Below are 20,199 nucleotides of genomic sequence, written 5' to 3'. Positions count from 1 at the left end.
AAACATAACGCAATTTTGAATACATAATTATAATTACATAATCATTTCTTGTCAATGTGTAACCGGTTTTCAGTTTTTCTCTTCAACAGTCCAATACAAGAGTCCAAAACAAAAGCGCATTCATCCATAATAAAATGTGCAACACACGGAAAATGGGGGAGAATAAAGTTCTCAGATTAGATCAGTCTGAAAGAAGAAAGTCATATTTATCTACGATGCCTGAGCGCAAGTAAATCATGCGATAATTTTCACTTTTGTGTGAACTAACCCTTTAAAATACAGGCAGGCGATATGAACAAAATTCTATTTCATGGTACGAGTAATTTTATTTCACAGTAATGATCTATTTCACAATATTTAAATAGGTAGCCTAGTTATTATGAAAAAAAACTAACTAATAGAGCTTTATATCATAAATAAATTCTACAGAAATGAAAAGGACTTCACCTTACTTCACTAGTTTGTTCCTTTTGTTTGGAGCTTGATATAGTAAATTAACTATAAACGTGGATTACCCTTGCATAATAGCGAATTAATTCCACTTTGTCACATTTCACCGTTGTGTGGACAAACTGTATTATTATTCAAATAACTCCAAAAGTAGCTAACAACAGGACAGGGCAAAATATAGTTCCATTTGTCAGTCTACTAGCACGAAGGTTAAAATTACTCAACTGGAAACAGAAAGCTGCTCCTACATATATACATCTAATGAGGGATGTAATGAAACATTTGGAATTGAAGGAAATCAGACTCTGCCTAAAAAAGAAACAAGACAAATTCTATCAAATCTGGCAACCTTTCATAGATTACTTTAAAGACATAAATTCTGCAGGAAATTGAAACTGAAGAGATTCAGACTAATTTAGATTAAAAGTGAGGGTCAGTATTCTGTTTCTAGTTTATTTTAGGTTATAGGTTTTTTCTGTTTTTGTATTTTCCTCTCTTATTTATTATTATTGATTTATTGTATTTATCTATTATTATTTTACCTATATATTGTTTGTTTTTGGTATCTTTTATTGTCAATTGTTGCGTAAATGTTTGTAGGTCGGAATTTGTAAGTCATTGTGTTTGAATGTTTAAAAAACAATAAAGAAAGTTTTAAAATAAATGCATACATGCATGAATACATTCATAAATACATAAATAAATAAATAAATAAATAAATAAATAAATAAATAAATAAATAAATGTATACCAACTTTCCTCAGGTATACAATAAATATCATCTGCAAAACAGGGAATAATCTTAAAAATGTACATATAAATATAAATATATAAACACACTTTTAACAAACTCCCAGTGTATCCCCCAGTCTCTGTGCATGAGTTGTGCCATGCACACTTATGTATATATCATGGTACACACACAAAAAAAATCTATTATGGTTGGCATTTTACTATGTGGTAATGATTTTCATTCATACATTCATTTTCTTTTTGGCTTGGTCCCTTTATTAATCAGGGGTCGCCACAGCGGAACGAACCGCCAACTTATACAGCATATGTTTTACGCATCGGAGGCCCTCCCAGCCGCAACCCAATACTGGGAAACACCCATACACTCTTGCACTCACACACATATACTACGGCCAATTTAGCTTATTCAATTCGTGGTTATGATATATATTATTAAAATCTCCAGCCTTAATCTCACTCTTTGAAAGTCTGAGTATTCGTCTAAAAGCACTTCTATAACAATTATAAAATGATTTTATAAATAATATGATGTTTCTGAATTAGAAAACAAAAAATACTGGTTTTCTTTAGTGAATAGAACTTTTGTTTTTCATTTTTACATGCAAAAAAACATCCAATTAATTGTCACCAAAACTATTTCAAGAAAATGCTTAAAATAGTAGTCTTGACTGAGATTAGAAAATAGCAGTTTTACATTTAAAGATGTGTACTTTCAACTTCAGCTGAGTATTTTTATGGGATTTAGCAGCCAAATGAGCAACAGAGAAGAGAGAAAGATGTTTAGAGGGGACACAACGACTGACAACAGGATCAGAAACTTACACCAGTGATTGACAGCACAAAAACTGACAGAGCACAAATAGCTGGATCGACTGCAAACAGAGATTAAAGAGAGAGAGAGAGAGAGAGAGAGAGAGAGACTCACCTCCACCACGTCCCAGTGATGCAGGAACTGATCCAGGCTGGTGGTGTACACACTGAGGGGCGAGAGCGTGGAGGCGGCCAACAGCTCGTCTTCATCCTTGTCTTGCAGAGCCCGCAACATGTCAGATGAGAAACCTGAAGCACAGGATCATGAGAACACTGCTTTATCAACATCCTCAAGCATATAGTCAGCACTCATATCCAGGGGCGATTTAGTGATTTTGGGGCCCAAAGCAATTTTAGCCTTATGGCCCAAATCCTGAAATGCACCCTTTCTACTTTTATTTAATTGTTATTTATATTGCTGTTTGTTATATCACTCAAGCTTCTTTTCTACATTTAAATGAATGGAATCTCTAAATTTTAAATGATTCGTAGCTAAAAATAATACATACTTTTTTTAGAAATTTGACTGCTGGACTGCTCCATGATGGATATTTTATTTTGTTATTTATTATTATTATTATTATTATTATTATTATTATTATTATTATTACACAACACATTATTAAAATAATATTATTTTTGATTTTATACTAAACCATATTTACGTTAAAATTGTATTTGTTTAACTCTCACCATACAAAAAAAGATAGAAAATGATGTTATATATAGTTTATAGGTATAACTTATACTTCTAGATATTGATTTTCTGGGGCACTAAGCGGCTGCTTACCTCGCTTATTGGTTAAATCCTCCCCTGCTCATATCTAAGGCCAGACAGAATCTGCAGATATTTTTTGTTATTTCTGCGCAGAATTTTGTAAAAAAGCTGCAGATTTATGCATAATGATTTTTGGAGTATCAAAACTAAAAATGTGGGTCCCACTTTATATTAAGTGTCCATAACTAATATGTACTTACACAGAAATTAATAATTCGTCACAATGTACTTGTGTAAATACATGTATTTACTGTGTACTTATGCTTGATTAAATACCTGTGTGTAATTACATCTACATTTGTAAATACACTGTTGACCAACCCTTACACTTTAACCCACCCTTAATCCTACCCATACCACCAAACCTGTCCATAATCCTACCCCATCCCAACTCAAGAGCATCACAAGTGTTCTCAAATACATTAAGAACACAGTAAGTACATTGTATTTATTTTTTGATGCAAGTACATAGTAGTTAAGGACACTTAATATGAAGTAGGACCAAAACTTAAAAAAAAACAAATACATTTTAAACTTTTATTTAATGTTTACAATGCAAATCCAATTAGATCCACTTATTTGGTAAACAAAGCAGGTCTCTCATATAACCGATCTACTAAAAGAAAGAAAATATTACTTTACAAACTGTACTGTAAACAAATCATATGAACATTTTCAAATTTGTCAATAATATTAATGAAAATAATTTAAAAACTACGAATATGAATTTACACACATTCACACAAGTGAATAAATACACAATGATGAGCAAAAAAAAAATAAAATTCGCCAGAAACCTGCATATTTCTGCACACGCAGATTCCGTGTGGGCCTATATCAATCAGTCTTTACAGGTTTTCGCAATTTTACGATCACACACACAAAAATTGCCATATTACGAGCTATCTTAGAAATCCATTATGTGACTTTACTCAAACTTGAACTGATAGATAAAGGTAAACTTATGGTTAATTTAACAATATGTAGTGAGAAAATGAATAAGTTTAATTTGCTTAACTTATTCTAGAAAATGGCTACGTAGCCAACTTAACATACTTTTACAATAGTTTGACAGATACTTGCATAAAATCACAATGAAATGCAGTTGGCCAGCTATTATTACTGACTGAACTAAAAAATACACTAGGGCTGCACAATATTGGGAAAAATTAATTTTGCGATATTTTGTTTTCCTGCAATTTATTTTGCGATAAATACAGCGGCCACACCGGAATGAACCGCCAACTTATCCAGCATGTGTTTGTTATGCAGCGGATGCCCTTCAGCTGCAAGCCATCACTGGGAAACACCCATACTCTCTCATTCACACACATACACTACGAACAATTTAGCTCATTCAATTCACCTATAGCGCATGTCTCTGGACTTGTGGGGGAACCCGGAGCATCCATATTCATAATTAAATATAAATAATGTTTTTAATCTAAAGCTTCAAATGATATCATTTCTTATGCTTTTCTGCTTTCCTGAAATGCTTCATAGATATTTGCATTAGATGTCGCCTAGCCTGTTGTTGTCTATTGTAAGGAATGTGTCATCAGAGCTGCCATTTTTAGTACAGGGTGACGCTCCTTTGAAATGAATGTGGAACTAAGTGGAGGACTGGCCATCCGGAGCCATAAATATATACACATATATACAAATATCTACGATCAGGAGTTTTCCCCGGTGGTCAGCATGCAAATATTTTTTTAAATTATGAAAATTATTCATTTTACATGACTTTTCTACATCGATGGATAAGTGACTGCACGGGCATTGGCGACAAAGGGCGTGTGTTTGTGTGCATGGTAATGTATTATCCACCCTCCCTGTTAAATTTGATCTAATCCGTGTCCTGAAACACACCCTCTCTCCTGCTTTCACTTCTAAATCTAACTGAGGGAGCAATTTGTTTGAGAATCTCCATTATAAACAACTCATTTGAACCATCAATATCCCTGCGTCTCAATGTGTGCATATCCCCCTCTCTGATCTAAATGGTATATAAAATTAGTAATATTCAATAATTTAGGGTGGAAAGTATCCATTGTACATCAAGGCACAGGCACTGTAATGTTATCAGGCACCACTATAAGTTACTTAAAATTCAAAAACTAGCCATACTTCATTTAGCCGACAATAATACAAGTTACTGGCGTCAGCGTCTTGTTGTAATACTTTATTTACATTGTTTGCTGATTTTATTCAACAAAACTAGCATAACCCCAAAATTTAGTTCTAGTTGGTGCTACTTTGCCTCATGGTGGTGAGTGCAGTAAGTGACTGTATTATCATCAATAATGTTACTTGTTGAGCACAAAAGTTCGCAACATACAAAAATGTAAAAAATGAAATCTTACCTATGAAATGTTACGCCTTTATGCTTTGTTTTCTTTGTTTGCTTGTTACTACACCCATACGCAGAACAAAAGCCCAGCATCTTCACATTGGCTTTAGTCTTGACTAAGTGCGGATGAATGAAATTTGTCCTGAGAACACGGTACAAATGTGGCGGCGGTATTAACGCATACTCAGGGCCTGTATGCGATATCTAGTGTATACATCCATGGAAATGCTTAATAACACAATTTTAATAACATGCAAACGATACACTTTAACTACATTATGGATGAACGTTGCAATGATGAACTAATGTACCTGATCGACTATAATAATGACTGGATACTGCACATGCTAAGGTGGGACTATTGCGAGTGTGTACATTGCGATATCGATGCTGAAACTATATATCGTGCAGCCCTAAAATACACTGTATTTGATAAATATATTATTTCATGTTTTTTTTATGCTAATGAACTGTGCATTTGTAGAAGAAATTCACAAGGCAAAGTTGTTTATAAAGTTGTGTATTATAAATATGGCAAGCTTTGCTTTACATTTAGTTTTCTCTCTCAGTACATATCCCTTTACATATACTAGAGGCAATGGTTCTTGGGATAAAAAAAATAAATAAATATTGTTGTATTATATGCGTGTATTTATACAGAAAAACACAAGAAATGTCACAAATAATCTTGCAAAAACGTGGAAAAAAAAAGACGACCCACAAAATCCAGGAAGGACTGATTCATTTAATGTGTGTGTGTGAGCCCACCTGTTAGCGTGGTGAAAAAGAAACTGAGGTAATCGACATCCTTCAGCGGGACATCCTGCGAGGCGCTGGAGCAGCCGCTCAGAGGAGACCTGTGAGGAAGCACACATGCATTAGTGTGCAGCGGCCCGACACTGATCCGCTCTCCTGTTACACACTTCACACTGTACCTGTGTGTGTGCGTGCTCCAGCTCTGAATGCCAGACTAAAAATACTGGCCATCCGAGATCCCTCATTTCCTTTGAAATCAAGCTCCCGCCACAAAAACACTCACCTTCAGCAAATGAGGAAACTTAGCGGACTGAGGAATCACGGCGGTTATCCTTACAGTGTGATAGACAACATATAGTGTCTCTTAAGGACATTTGAAGAAGTGCTTAAAATCTCTAAGATTTTCTTTTCTTTTGTAATTGGTTTATAAAACACATACTATGGTAATGCAGAGTATATGAATATATTAATATAAGCATTAATAATGTAGGGGTGACAGATTCAAGGAAATAAGTGTTTTAACCCTATAGTCTGCCTTAAGCTGCATGATTTAAGCATACATGATCATGAAGTCACTTATTTAGTCACTATAAACAGAAACTGAAGTGTTAAACCATTGAAATGAAGGTTCTAGTACAGTAGAATGTACTTAATTTTGTTAAAAAGTTATAATTATTGTATTTTTTTACCTAAAGTAATTGTTAAAATGCGTTTTAACAATTGATATTTTAGCAAATTGATATTTTAGCAGAAGTGTGCAATTTAAGAAAGAACAAGTAAATGTATTTTTATTCAACAGCCATTAAATTCGTGTTTACTGATTTTAATTTTCTGATTTCAATTAATTGGTTATGCTTTTGACAACTATTTAATTTAACCATTAAAAAAGACTCCAAAAAAATAAAAAAAATAAAAGGCAAAAATTAGGAAAACTGAAACTAGATTAGAAAAAATCTAAAAATATTAAATCTGGACTAAAATTTGGACAGAATTTGGAAAAATTACAAATAAAAGCACCCTACAAAGGGCAGATGAATCAAGAGGTCATCGGGAAGAGCTTCAGGTCAGTCCAGCAGTGGCTTCATTTTTCAATGCCTCCATGTGCATTTGGTTTCACCAAGAATTTGAGGTCTAGTAGACACAGTCAGAAGTGGCCATTACATAGCCACAGTGCTTTTCCAAGCAGGAAATCAGACAGAACCAGTGTGTGTGTGTGTTAAAGCTACTTGAGGACAACATTGCTGTCTTATGATTCGCCCTTGCAGATGTGGATCAGCCTCGAGGCCAATAAAATGCATGAATATCTGATCTTTTACTTGTTTTGATTTCATTTCTTTTATGATTGTGGAATGAGCATGTGCTGAACTTCCTTAATACACACTGATTGGCTTATTTCCCATCGACCCATTAGTAAAAAAGGGCCATACACACGCGCGATTCACCATTCAGCATGCCATTGCCAACCAAACACACACGGCTAATGTGACAACACACAAAACTATCGCTAAAGTATTAGCCATTTGTCCAACTTTAGCACCACTTTCCGAACCTTATGGCCACTGTTTAAAACTCTTCAGGAGTTTAGTCTTGTTCTGCTGATGTGATCAAAGCGAAATTCTTGCGAAGGACAGAATGTTCGGTTCATGTTGTTCTGAGGATTGGCTCACTTAACAGCATGTCACGCAGCTCTGCAATGAACAGAAGCGGCCTTAAAAGATGCTTCTCTTATCGTGGAGGAATCCTGTCACACGTCCAGACTTTCCGAAAAGTGCAGTCGGTGTGAATTCACTTGCTGTAGCATTTGTTTTGGAGTTGCGCTGTGACTTTGAGCGGAGAACTCGACAATCTCATCAAAAGAGCAACACTGCCCTCTGTAGGCGACACTTAGCCTAGCATCAGCAAACAGAAAGCCCAGAGGAAAGGCAGCGGATCCAAAACACATCCACACGCGTCACACAGGGATTCAAAGTCACACACTCAAACATGGCTCCCATTAGGATTTGAGGGAAATCCACAAATAAAAAGAGTGGCTTTAGGCTAGTGACTAAAATAAGTGCAGTGGGGACGCAGCGTGTCAGAGATACGCACACAGATACTCACAAACACCCTGAGGCCCTCAGCATGTTGAGGAACTCGAAGGAATATTCTGTCAATCATCCAGAACTAGTAAACTAGTTAAAATTATATTCAAGTGGGGATGCTTGTTAGTCTTACTGTGAGATTTTTCAATTTAGGAACGTCCCTGCTAAAAAAAATACAGCTTAAAGCAGCCTAAACTGGTTAGCTGGTTTTGAAACCAGTCTGGTTTTAAAGGGGTTTTGGTAATTTCCAGGCTAGTTTTAGCCATTTACAGCCTGGTCTTAGCTCGTCAGGCTGGGAGATGACCAGCTAAAACCAGCTTGACCAGCCTAATTTATATAAATTATTTTAAATAAGAAGTTACTTTTAGTATTACTAAATATAGTATATACCAATATAGTATGTATTAATATTTTGACTTAGCTCCAATATTATACTGTAGATTTGATGTTTTATTGCAGGTTTAACTTATTTTAGAAATGAATTTTAATTTAATTTTAGAAAGAATGTTTGAATGATTTGTTTGTTTTTGTACTATGACGTTTAGATCAAAATGTCAATGTAAATTGAACTTTTCTTAGCAGGTTATTGAAGAAAAGTTTAGATTTTTTTTCAGCTTTAATTCTGTTAACAAAATTATTTTAATAGCTTCAGTAAACGGACTGAAGCACATTTGAATAATCTAATCTAAACAACCTTCTTACACCTTTTAACCTTTTGTGCAATGGAAATTAATATTCAGAAGATAGTTCAAGAAAAAAAAAAAATGTACACAATTAACCCTCAAGTAGTACCAAAGAGAAAATAAGACATTTTGAAGAATGTTGGAAACGAGTAGTCATTAGCTTCCATAGCAAAGTGAAAATTGATCATCTGTGGGGTGAATATGCCTTTAAGGGTTCTTCGTGGAATTTTCAATGCCAATGAAACCAATTATGCCAATAAAGAATGTTCAAATTTTAAAAGTGTATGTTATTTTTAACTAATTTAGCTTTAATTCAATTAAATCAATTTCTTATGTTGTCAAAATGTCTCTTCTCTTTCCCTAAAGACTAAAATAACGTCCTCGCACTTAATAAAATTCCTTTTCTCCTCCAAATGTACTACGAAACAGCTTTTAGACAAATTATTTAAACTGTTAAACTATTTGTTATTCTGCCTACTGTCTCTAAATACAGAGAACATACTGCAGCATGACCTCTACCTCACTGTGCAGTGACTCGTGGCTCTGTTCCGCCTCATTACGGCCAATCGTGGGTAATGACTAACGGTCACGGCCAATCAGAGTTAAGTGGGAGAACTGGCCATCCTCTGATCGCACCGCACTGCTCTCGGCTGTCTCCGATTGGCTAAATTGCTTGATTCTATTAGCAGGGAAAACTCAGAGGCTGCTGTCGCCTGTCGGCAGTCACATTTTAAACATATCAGTCAGATGCAGACTGATACTGTCCTCCCCATAACTGAGCTGCACATGCACAGCTAAACACACACTAATGCACTTATTTGTCCTCATTTAAGCAAGTATTGTGTCTGGTAACTTGCCTGAGAAGTATTCTAAAATTAGAGTGTGTAAGATGAGTACATGTTTATGCAATCTGTAATATGATGTGATGTAAACCTAATCCAAACCAAGTGGTATGCACATTTAAAGGCTTCATAGGAATACACTTGAAACAAGAGATTTTTTAAAATGTTTGAAATCTGCTTTCCTTTAGACTAATTATAAGCATATATAAGTATATAGTTTAAATGCAACCAAAGAGTGCACCGATGAGAGCACAGTGAAATAATATTTACTAAAGGTTCAAAAATTACTGAATTATTCATTTTCTCAAGTTATGGAATTTAAAAAAATATAAATTTAATTTTCACTTTGATTCGACAGAATCAAGAAAAAAACTGTTTGTTTTTTCAATACAACTGAACAAAATGAATAAACAAAACAAAAAAATAGAATAGAATAAAATAAAATAATAAAAATAAAGCAAAAAAACAAATTAAACAAAACAAGACAAAATTAAACAACAAAAAATAAAACAAAACAAAAAATTAATTAAAACTAAACAAATTAAACAAAACAATACAAAATTGAACAAAACAAAAAAAACAACAAACAATACAACAAAATGAAACAAAGCAAGACAAAAAACTAAAATAAAACAAAACAAACAATGACAAATTAGACAAAACATTAAAAATAAATAAACAAAGCAAAATTTAACTAAATACACACACACAAAAAAAATTAACAACAAGACAAAATTAAACACAACAAAAAATAAAACAAAATAAAACAAAGCAAGACAAAATGCCAAAAAACTAAACAAAAATAATTAGACAAAAATTAGACAAAAAAAACAAAAAACACAACAAAACAAAAAAAATAAAACAAAGCTTTTAATTAAATACATTAAACAAAAATAAAAACAAAACAAATCAGACAAAAAATGAAAAAAAGCAAGACAAAATTAGACAAAAAACAAGAAATAAAACAAAACAAAAAAATAAATAAATAAAACTAAAACTATTGTTTAAAATAGTAAAAAATAAAATATATAGTAAATAAATAGTAAAAAAATAAAACTAAAACTAAAAAATAAAACTTTTTGTCTTGTTTTGTTATTTTTATTTTATTTTATTTATTTTTTTGTTTTATTTTTGTTTTTTAGTTTTTTTTCCACTAATTTTGTCTTGCTGTTTTAATTATTTTTTTTGTCTAATTTTGACTTATTTTGTTTAATTTTATATATATATATATATATATATATATATATATATATATATATATATATATATATATATATATAATATATATATATATATATATATATATATATATAATATATATATATATATATATATAAAAAATTAAATATATATAAAATTAAACAAAATAAGTCAAAATTAGACAAAAAAATAATTAAAACAGCAAGACAAAATTAGTGAAAAAAAACTAAAAAACAAAAATAAAACAAAAAAATAAATAAAATAAAATAAAAATAACAAAACAAGACAAATTAGACAAAACATAAAACCACAAAAACCAAAACGAAACAAAGCAAGACAGAATTAGACAAAAAAACACAACAAAACAAAAAATAAAACAAAACTTTTCATTAAATAAAATTAAATAAAAAAAACAAATCAAATCAAACAAAAAAAATGAAACAAAGCAAGACAAAATTTGACAAAAACACAAAACAAAACAAAAAAACAAAACAAAAAACATTTAACGGACAACATAAGATTGAAATCTTTTGTTTCATATGTTGCATTTGGACAATACAGTAGACAATTCTCTTCCCCCTACCACTTAACACTCTACCCAGCACTCCTGGGAAAGCAGATCTCAGACTGCATTAGTGCTGCTGAAGTGTCATAACCCTCATACCTCAGGTGTACGGTGCGTATGAGTGTGGTGGCCAGACTCGCAGACACTCTCCCAGTGTTGCAGACCTCACTGAGACATGCTAGCAGCTCGGCTGGAAACTCTGGCAGGAAATGCAGAATCTGAACCAGTCTCTTCTGGGACTCCACAGGCAGCACCACCACACAGCCCTCCTGCGGATCTGCAATTTATGAACATATTTTATGCACATAAATAGAAAAAAAGATAGCATATTTCAAAGAATAAAAGTCACTTTTTAAAAAGGTAATGCACTATGATATCATATTTTTAACTTTAGTTGATGTGTAATGTAGCTGTGTGAACATAAACAACATTACTGAATGTAATACGCTCAAAGTTCAATGCAAAGGGAGACGTTGGCTTTTACAGAATTGCTTAGCAAAGCCTACAGTGAATGAAGTTTGGGGACTACAAAAACATACATAGTGAGATTACAAACGCTTCATGTTACGCATATTCACCACACGCATATAGCCCGAACAGTGAAGGGGCATGGCCAGGGGCGCTGTAATGTTATAGCAGAGAAAGCTAAAAATGCCGTCTAAATGCTGCTATTTGGGCTTTCAATGGACACAACATAAATAGAGACATGCTTACAATTTAATTTTAATTATGTTACAGAGAATTATAAAAAAAAGATATAGCTAGGATTTGACAAAGGAGAACTTCCAGAATCACTCCAAGCTCAGTGCTGAATTCGGCTAAAAACTCCTCAAAGAAGGAGCAGCTCCAACCATTATAGAATAGAGGAAGCTGTGCATTGTGAGCCTCAACCTGTAAGTATTTTTATTTGTTCAAATTGATCAATTACATGCGCAGTTTCTAGCGTTAATGGTATGTTGTAGCAAGGACATAAACAAGGATGTAAACAACAGAAAATGCTGTTTGGCACCGCTAACAATTTAGCTACAAATTCATATTTATCAGTCAATCAGCTGTAAACAGCCACAATCTTCCCAGCGCAGCAGAGTCTCTCTATGCGGCCGATTTCCATGCATTCTACATGTCAAATAACAAAACTCGCAAAAGATATGTGAATGTTTCATATTACTTACACATGCTTATAACTTAAAACATATATGAAAGACACTTTTCAGATTTTATTTTAGAGAGCAGGCATGAGTTTCAGCTGTGTCCTTTTCATTTTCTGTCTGATTTAGATACGGCTAACAGCTACTCTGACTGACCAGAGTAGAGACAAAGCGCGTGCTTGTAGACACTGGTGACGTCGAGCTGATCTGCGAATCACAGCACATTATGTTAGCTGACCAATCAGAGCCTCCTGAGGGCAGGTCTTTTAGAGGAACATTTTCATTTTCATGTTAGCTGAGTAGCTGTATATAATCAAAGTAAGATAAATGAACAAATAATGTGATTTTATTTTACAAATGAAGCATGAGCACACATTGCTTTGCATCTTATAAACACAACCAAGCCTTAAAAATACACTCTGGACCAGCCCTTTAATAATCTGAAACAGGTTGTGAATTATATTCCAAAGTGACTTAAATCATGCAGCTTAGTGTCATGCAAGCAAAACCTGAGCAAACATGTCAAAATCACTTTAAATGATTATTTTTTTAAATAATATTTTTTATAGTAAATGCCACAATGATTTTTGGTGGTTTTATCTTTTTACTGCCCTGAATACTCTTATATTTATAAAGGATTTCTTTAGTGAAACTAAAATATGTGTTTATAATGTTTGTAAATGTTGTGTACCCTGTTTTACATTATTCATGGTTTCTGCAGGTTTCACACAGTTAAATTTAAGACTTTTTAAGACCAATATGAATGAAATTTTAGACTCATAAAGGGCTAAAGGCTAAGGAATTTTTTAAATGGCTCAGACGAAAAGGATTTTCATTTGCCCTATCAAAAACAATTATAATTTACTACCTTTAATAATACAATAATATATTATTAATAATAAAATTAAATATTTTAGATTTTATTCCTTAGCAAAACATTTGAAATATTGTGTAAAAACAAGCAAGCTCTACTTGTATCCATACACTTCTTTTCCAACATAAACTTTCTTTAAATAAAAAAAAAAAATTAACAAATGTTTTAAAAGTTTTAAAAACTATAATAAATTAAATCTATACACAACAATCTGTCCAGGTCGGTGTTCTCAGCAATAAATACATGGAGAACTTTTAAACAAATGTTATTGTCAGGATAATAATTAAACCATTATGATAAATAGAGTTTAAAATTACCTTTTTAAATAAAAAGTTTAAAGTTTTATTGAGATGGATTGTTGGTGATTGTATGGGTGTTGGCCAGATTGAGCAGCTATACATGAACAAAGGAAAATTAAGATTAGATTAAAATGAATGGTTAGCACTGTCGCCTCTCAGCAAGGTTGCTGGTTAAAGTCCTGGCTGGGCCAGTTGACGTTTCTGTGTGGAGTTTGCATGTTCTCCCCATGTTCGCGTAGGTTTCCCTTCACAGTCCAAAGACATGCGTTACAGATGAATTGAATAAGCTAAATTGGTCATAGTGTATGTGTGTGAATGTGAGAGTGTATGAGTGTTTCCCAGTACTGGGCAGCGGTTGAAGGGGCATCTGCTGTGTAAAACACAGGCTGGATAACTCGGCGGTTCATTCCGCTGTGGTGACCCCTGACAAAATAATGGGACTAAGCCAAAGGAAAACGAATGAAAATGAATGCATCTTTATGAAAAGTTGCAGTATGGAAAATACAGTACATATAATTTATATCCCAGAAATGAACATACTCAAAGAAATATTACTATAAAAGATGGTCTCAGACTAATGTGCACTAACTTTTCATTATAATATATATATATATATATATAATATTTTAATAGTTTTTGTTCTAAAAATATCTCTCAGGCCACAGAAAACTGACATCAAAGCTCTATTCTGATTGTGAAACTTGATCATAAAACAGCTCCACCTGTTGACAGATTTCTGCAACTGCTATCTCTCAACAGTGAACAGAGAATTTGTGTGTGCGAGACAGAAAAAGTAAGAAAGAACGGGTTTTGTCCTGTCAGTGATCGCAGATAGACAGACATTATTAGCTGCTGACGCACGCTGCTGATGTCATGAGCGGCGAGCCACACAAAGAAAGAACTGTGCTCTCGAAACACAAAACTACAGAGAGTTTATATCACACACAGAACCGGAGACGCCAACGCTTACACAAGCTCCTCTCTCAAACACACACGCACACATACACACACACACGCCACAGTGCTAAACAGCTGTTTGTGTCTATTAGCATATGCGATTACCATAAAGACTGCAGGCATTTTTCTGGAGACTCTGCAGAAGGTCTTTATTTCCCCTCGCAGCCGCGGGCTGAACCGTCTCCAGCAGCTGAGCGGAGAGCTGAGGATTCCTGTTGCCCAACTGAACTAACTGAACCGGCAGAGATGCCAACCAGCGAGCCAAAATCCTGCTCCTGAAATACAAACAAACTTCTGACTCTTTTAGCTGTCACAGAAAAATAGACACTATTACAATTTTTTTACAAAAAAATGCAAACGAAATCAAAACTAACCATATGACTTTGCTAACTCACATTGTGTTTTGTGGTGAACATTTCAATTGTACATGTCATTAAGAAAAATAAAAGTCTTTCTCCATGTTATCTAAAATTAATATCTAAAAATGCACTTCCTGTTTGTTTTCAGTTAAATTGTCAGATTACGTCTGTTTAAGGCAATGTGTGTGGTTAACATACTTAACACAATCCTCTAAACAAACTAAATGGTAAGGAGGAGGTGTCTATTAGGTTGTTATAACCCTCTCAAAACCATTTTCCCAATTTTTATGAATGAAATGCTTTCTGCTTTACTGCATCCAATCAGCTCATAGTAGAAAAAACAAGCCACGCCCACTGTTTTCTCATTTTATATTCCGTTTCTCTAGAAACTGCATCACAATATGAAAAAAAAGGGTTGCAGCTTCCGGTTCATGCAGACTTTAAAGGGCACCTATTTTGCTCCTTTACAAGATGCAAGATAAGCCTTTGGTGTCTCCAGAATGTGTTTGTAAAGTTTTAGCTAAAAATGCCCATCAGATAATTTATTATACCCTCCAGATTCAGCCCTTTTGGTGCCCGAGTACATTGTAGCTGTTTTGTAGCCTGTGGCTTTAAATGCAAATGAAGTGCTTCTCATTAGCACTTCATGACGATGAAATAGAATAATTTATTAAACCTCTTTAAAAAAAATAAATAAATAAAAAAACCCTGAGTGAGATGCTAATGGTGCCAGACCTGAAAATTGGCTGAATAGATTAAAAAATAGTATAAATCCACTGTTTAATTCTAGACGACTTGACTAAATGAGTCTATTTCCAAAAAAGTACAATGTTCCTTTAATGCACATAAAATATTAAGCAAACAACTGTGCCATTAATTTAGTCCAAGTTTTAGTTGGTAAATGCCATAATTGTTCATTTGCTGTTTAAATAGTGTAATGCCAGAACTAGCAAAAAATGTAATTTGTTGGGCTGAAACTAGCAAAAAACACCTGTTGTTACAAGGTGTATGATATGCCGCTATGCTTGGCGTTGGATGGCAGAGAGTCGTAAACGTGAAAGTAAAAGTGAACAGCAGACGGGGGAAGAGGGCGGTTGAGGAGGGGGATCAGTAAAATGAGGTGTCCGGCTTGTTCCGGCATAAATTAAGCCCTGGCTACTCTTAATTTCAAATGAACACCAAAACCTGATGTCTCATCTTTAATCCATGAATATAAATGCGTTTTAATATATTTTTTATTCTGAAAAAGTCATTTGTGTTCAGCAAATACAAAAAATGCAATTAATAATAACAAAAAAAAATAATAATTTAAATCTGAAATAATGCTACAATTTAAATCAAGTTATTATTATTATTATTATTATTATTATAAATTCAATTTAAAAAGTATTACCAATGATTTATTTCAATGTTTTATTGTGTGGCAAAAAAAAATATTTATTTGAACTAAAAATCTTTTATAATGTTGCACATGTATACGGTGGCAATTTTGAACTAATTGATGCATTTATAAATGTACGTATTATTAATATAAAATTAGTATTAAAAAAAACTTTCAGATCCCAAACTTTTGAACAGCAGTATTTGTGTAGAACTTTAAAAGAAGAGCCAGGAAACATTCATTTAGGAAAAAGTAGCTAAGATCAGGGTGAAACACAAACAAATGGCACCAACCTGGCAATATGAGGGTGGTTTTGATGCTCTTGAATGTAGAGCTGACTGAAAAAGCGCAGCAGCAGAGAGCGAACATTCACACTCAGGTTCCTCTGCTGGTACTGCACATACACAGCCTGCAGGAGCTCATCCGTCACCACTGCAAACACACACACAGATATTTTCAATTCAACAGAACTGTCTCAGAAAACAAAATCAAATTAAAGGCTCTTACCGCGGCTGCGCTGAGTGACAATCATCCTCCACACCACCTCCAGTAAGGCTGCCAGGTGCTTTGAACTCAGTTTGCTCCCATTGGACAACGTTTCTCTAATAAAGACCCTGATTGGTCCGAGCCAGTCAGCATCTTCAGCTGCTACATGATCCTGGCCCCTAAGACTGAGTGTCACCATAACTTGACACAATGTGACGTTTACAGCCAATGGCTCCACGGTGCTCCCTGCAACCACTCCTGCTGCAACCGGCTGCCTGATCCTGAACACACACACAGGAGAATTACACATTTACTGAGCAGTGCTTCTCAACCACTAGAGGGCCTCAGTACACACATATTGGGATTTTTATTTAAAAACAAACAAATTGACAAACATGAGTGAACTGTAAAAACGACGTATGTGCACCCTTATTTATTAAAACAAATTCTTACAATGGAATTTTGCATTAAAATGTCTTTGCAACAACAAGGTCTGGTGGTGAACAATAATTCTACTTTCATTTGTTTTCTAAATATCAAAACTCAGCAGAACAGATAATGAGACTTATTGAGAAACAAATATGAATTAATTCGGTGGTGGAATAAGTCTGATTAGGTCCAATAATACTGAAGTACTGAACAACCACTGTCTCACACAGCTTTTACGCAAAATAGAGTTAGCATTTTTTTATTGTGTGAAAATTTTTCATTTAAATTAGAATATGATATGATGTATGATCTGATATAGATATTTTGTATGGAGATTTGGATATTTTTTTATTCAAAAACAAGATATGGATTAGTATGGGCCAGGAAAAGATGTGGTGGTGGGGAAAAAAGAAAAGTTTTTTTTAAGTTTTTGCGTTCTCAATGTTTTGCATTCCCTTGCAATACTTTTGCATTCCCTTAGAAAGATGTTTTGCATTTCTTTGCAAAGAAGTTTTGCATTACTTTGCAAAACTGTTGTGTTCCAAAAACACTTCCTGCAGGGCTAGGCCGATTAACAATATGATATCGAATCACAACAACAAATAGTTTGATAACAATGATAAGCTCTGATAATATCATTGATATTAGAGATGCATCAAATTTTCAGCCACCAAAAATTATCGCCACCGAAAATATGTTATGCCATTTAATGAACCCTCATTTTTGTGGCTTCAGTCATTGTTGAGATACTCTTAAATCTGGAAGCACTAACTTCTGATATCGAAATGTATATTGCTATTGTTCAATATGGAAAAGAATTAATCGAAATTGCATTTTTGCCACATCGCCCAGCCCTAACTTCCTGTTCACTTTAAAAATTATACATATTTGTATGTACAGTCAAGCCTAAACCCAGAGTATGAATACAATTCCTTTCATTAAATGGTTAATTCACTATGGCGAGTTTCAGAGTAAATAAATACATTAGGAAATTAATGCATTAGGAAAGTGATAACTGATTTAAAAATATTTATTATATTATACTATATTATATTATATTATATTAACATTATATTATATTATATTATATTAACATTATATTATATTAACATTATATTATATTAATATTATATTATATTAACATTATATTATATTATATTATATTATATTATATTATATTAACATTATATTATATTATATTAATATTATATTATATTAACATTATATTATATTATATTATATTAATATTATATTATATTAACATTATATTATATTATATTAATATTATATTATATTACATTATATTATATTTTCTTCTGTGTTCAATGGAAGAAAGTCAAAACGATTTGAAACAAATGGAAGATGAGTAAATGACACAATGTTCATTTTTGGGTGAACTATCCTTTAAGAATGTGATTAACAGCACTGTGTGTTTAACAGCATTAAAATGTATGTATCAGTTTGCATTTTTCACAACCCTAATGACCTCAAAACCCTGAATGACTGTAATAACGTAAGGGCTCGCATTTTTTCTAAATGCAACATTTTTGCATGCAAGCTGCACTACAAAACTAAAACCATTTATGAATGCACAAAATCTGACTTGTATGTGTATATACACTTTTAGAATCAGATTTACTCAAAATTTTAAAAAATGAGGCCCCTGGACATTTTGATCACCTCTTTCCATCAGCTTTCTTCTTGTGTCTTGCCACCTCCAGCAGGCCGTAGGGGAAGTTCTTCATGAAGTGCTGTTTAAAATCCGTCAGGTATGAGTTTCTGAACCAGGCATCCTGCATGGAACAGTGAAAACAGGGTTTATGAAAGTGGCCCTGGCTCTACAACATGAGTAATGCTTCTTCTGAATCTGCAGTGTAAGTGAATGTACCAGCACATCCTGTTGGTCTCTCTGAGGGGTCATTCTTCTCAGTAACTGAAGTATGGAGAGGATCTGGAACATAAGAGCCATGGACTCTGCGGAGAGCAAGTGGCCGCTGTCAGTCTGCACACGACCTCCACCTGCCGCCTCCACCCAGATCTCCAGTAAGAGCGGCACCAGGGTTGCTGCAAAGCCCTGCACAGTCTCAGCCGAGCAGAGTTCCTTATCCATTCCAGCCCCTGACTTTGAGTCCGGCCTAAAGAAAAGGAGTTATAACAAAAGCTGTAAACAACAAACATGGCCATTCTGTGTCTTTATAGCCCTGCTTAGACTTAAGAAAAGGGATAGTTCACCTAAAATGAAAATCACGTAATCATTCACACAACCTTCACTAGGCAAACATTTTTTTTGAGTTTCTTCTGTCAAAGAGCATAGAATCACTAAGAGGTGACACTCCAGTGCGATTTGGAAACAGCCACTAGATGCCGCTAGTGTCACGCGGCAGCCATTTTGGACTGAAAACTCCAATAGAACAACAGAATATTATAAGTCTGTAAAATAAACTATTAAATGTGCAGATGATTGTGATAGTAAGTGTTGTATTGTCGTCTTTCAGGTAGCATCTCGGCTTTAACGGACTTTTTAAATAAATAAAAAACAGAGCAGCTGCTTGCCATCACGACAGCAGTAAGAACCAATGGACGGCCGATCACTTTCACTCCAAAATGGCGGAATCACAGGGCTGTAGCTGGGCGCTGCTGTTGCAATGGAACGTTCTACTGAGTGTCGCCTCTTGGTAATTCTAAGCTCATTGCTTCTGTTGAACACAAAAAAAGATATTTTGAAAAATGCTGGTAGCTGGGGACTTAATAGTTTCTCTCTAAGTAGAAGATGCTAAATACTGCGGTAAATGTTTTAAATGTGTTCACACTTTCCCTTGTTTTCAGAGGAAGACAAAAAACATTCAAATCAGATTGCTTTGGCAGTGTAAACACTCCTTCAATAGACACAAAACCACCTATTCTCTGCCCAGTGAACATTATTATGGGAAATGCTGGAGAAAAAGACCACCAGAATGTTTTCATGCTTTTTTTGTTGCAACAAAACACATATTTTGTG

At 33.8% G+C, this 20,199-nt stretch overlaps 1 protein-coding gene across 2 annotated transcripts in view; it reads right to left on the bottom strand.

Annotated features, from left to right (window-relative positions):
- tex10 (testis expressed 10) overlaps window positions 1–20,199 on the bottom strand; it is a 33,780-nt gene that overhangs the window by 9,221 nt on the left and 4,360 nt on the right. For both annotated transcript variants that reach the window (XM_056475681.1, XM_056475682.1), the window contains exons 5-12: window positions 19,090–19,336; window positions 18,882–18,994; window positions 16,794–17,053; window positions 16,580–16,718; window positions 14,652–14,821; window positions 11,368–11,545; window positions 5,910–5,998; window positions 2,129–2,262 (exon numbers count right to left, since the gene is read on the bottom strand). In XM_056475681.1, coding sequence (XP_056331656.1) covers window positions 2,129–2,262; window positions 5,910–5,998; window positions 11,368–11,545; window positions 14,652–14,821; window positions 16,580–16,718; window positions 16,794–17,053; window positions 18,882–18,994; window positions 19,090–19,336 — 1,330 coding nt within the window. The remainder of the gene's footprint in view (window positions 1–2,128; window positions 2,263–5,909; window positions 5,999–11,367; window positions 11,546–14,651; window positions 14,822–16,579; window positions 16,719–16,793; window positions 17,054–18,881; window positions 18,995–19,089; window positions 19,337–20,199) is intronic.

The sequence above is a fragment of the Danio aesculapii genome, chromosome 16 (genome assembly GCF_903798145.1).
Source record: "Danio aesculapii chromosome 16, fDanAes4.1, whole genome shotgun sequence".
Classification (NCBI taxonomy): Eukaryota; Metazoa; Chordata; class Actinopteri; order Cypriniformes; family Danionidae; genus Danio; species Danio aesculapii.
The sequence above is the reverse complement of the archived record's forward strand: the minus strand, read 5'-3'. Positions and strand labels throughout refer to the sequence as shown.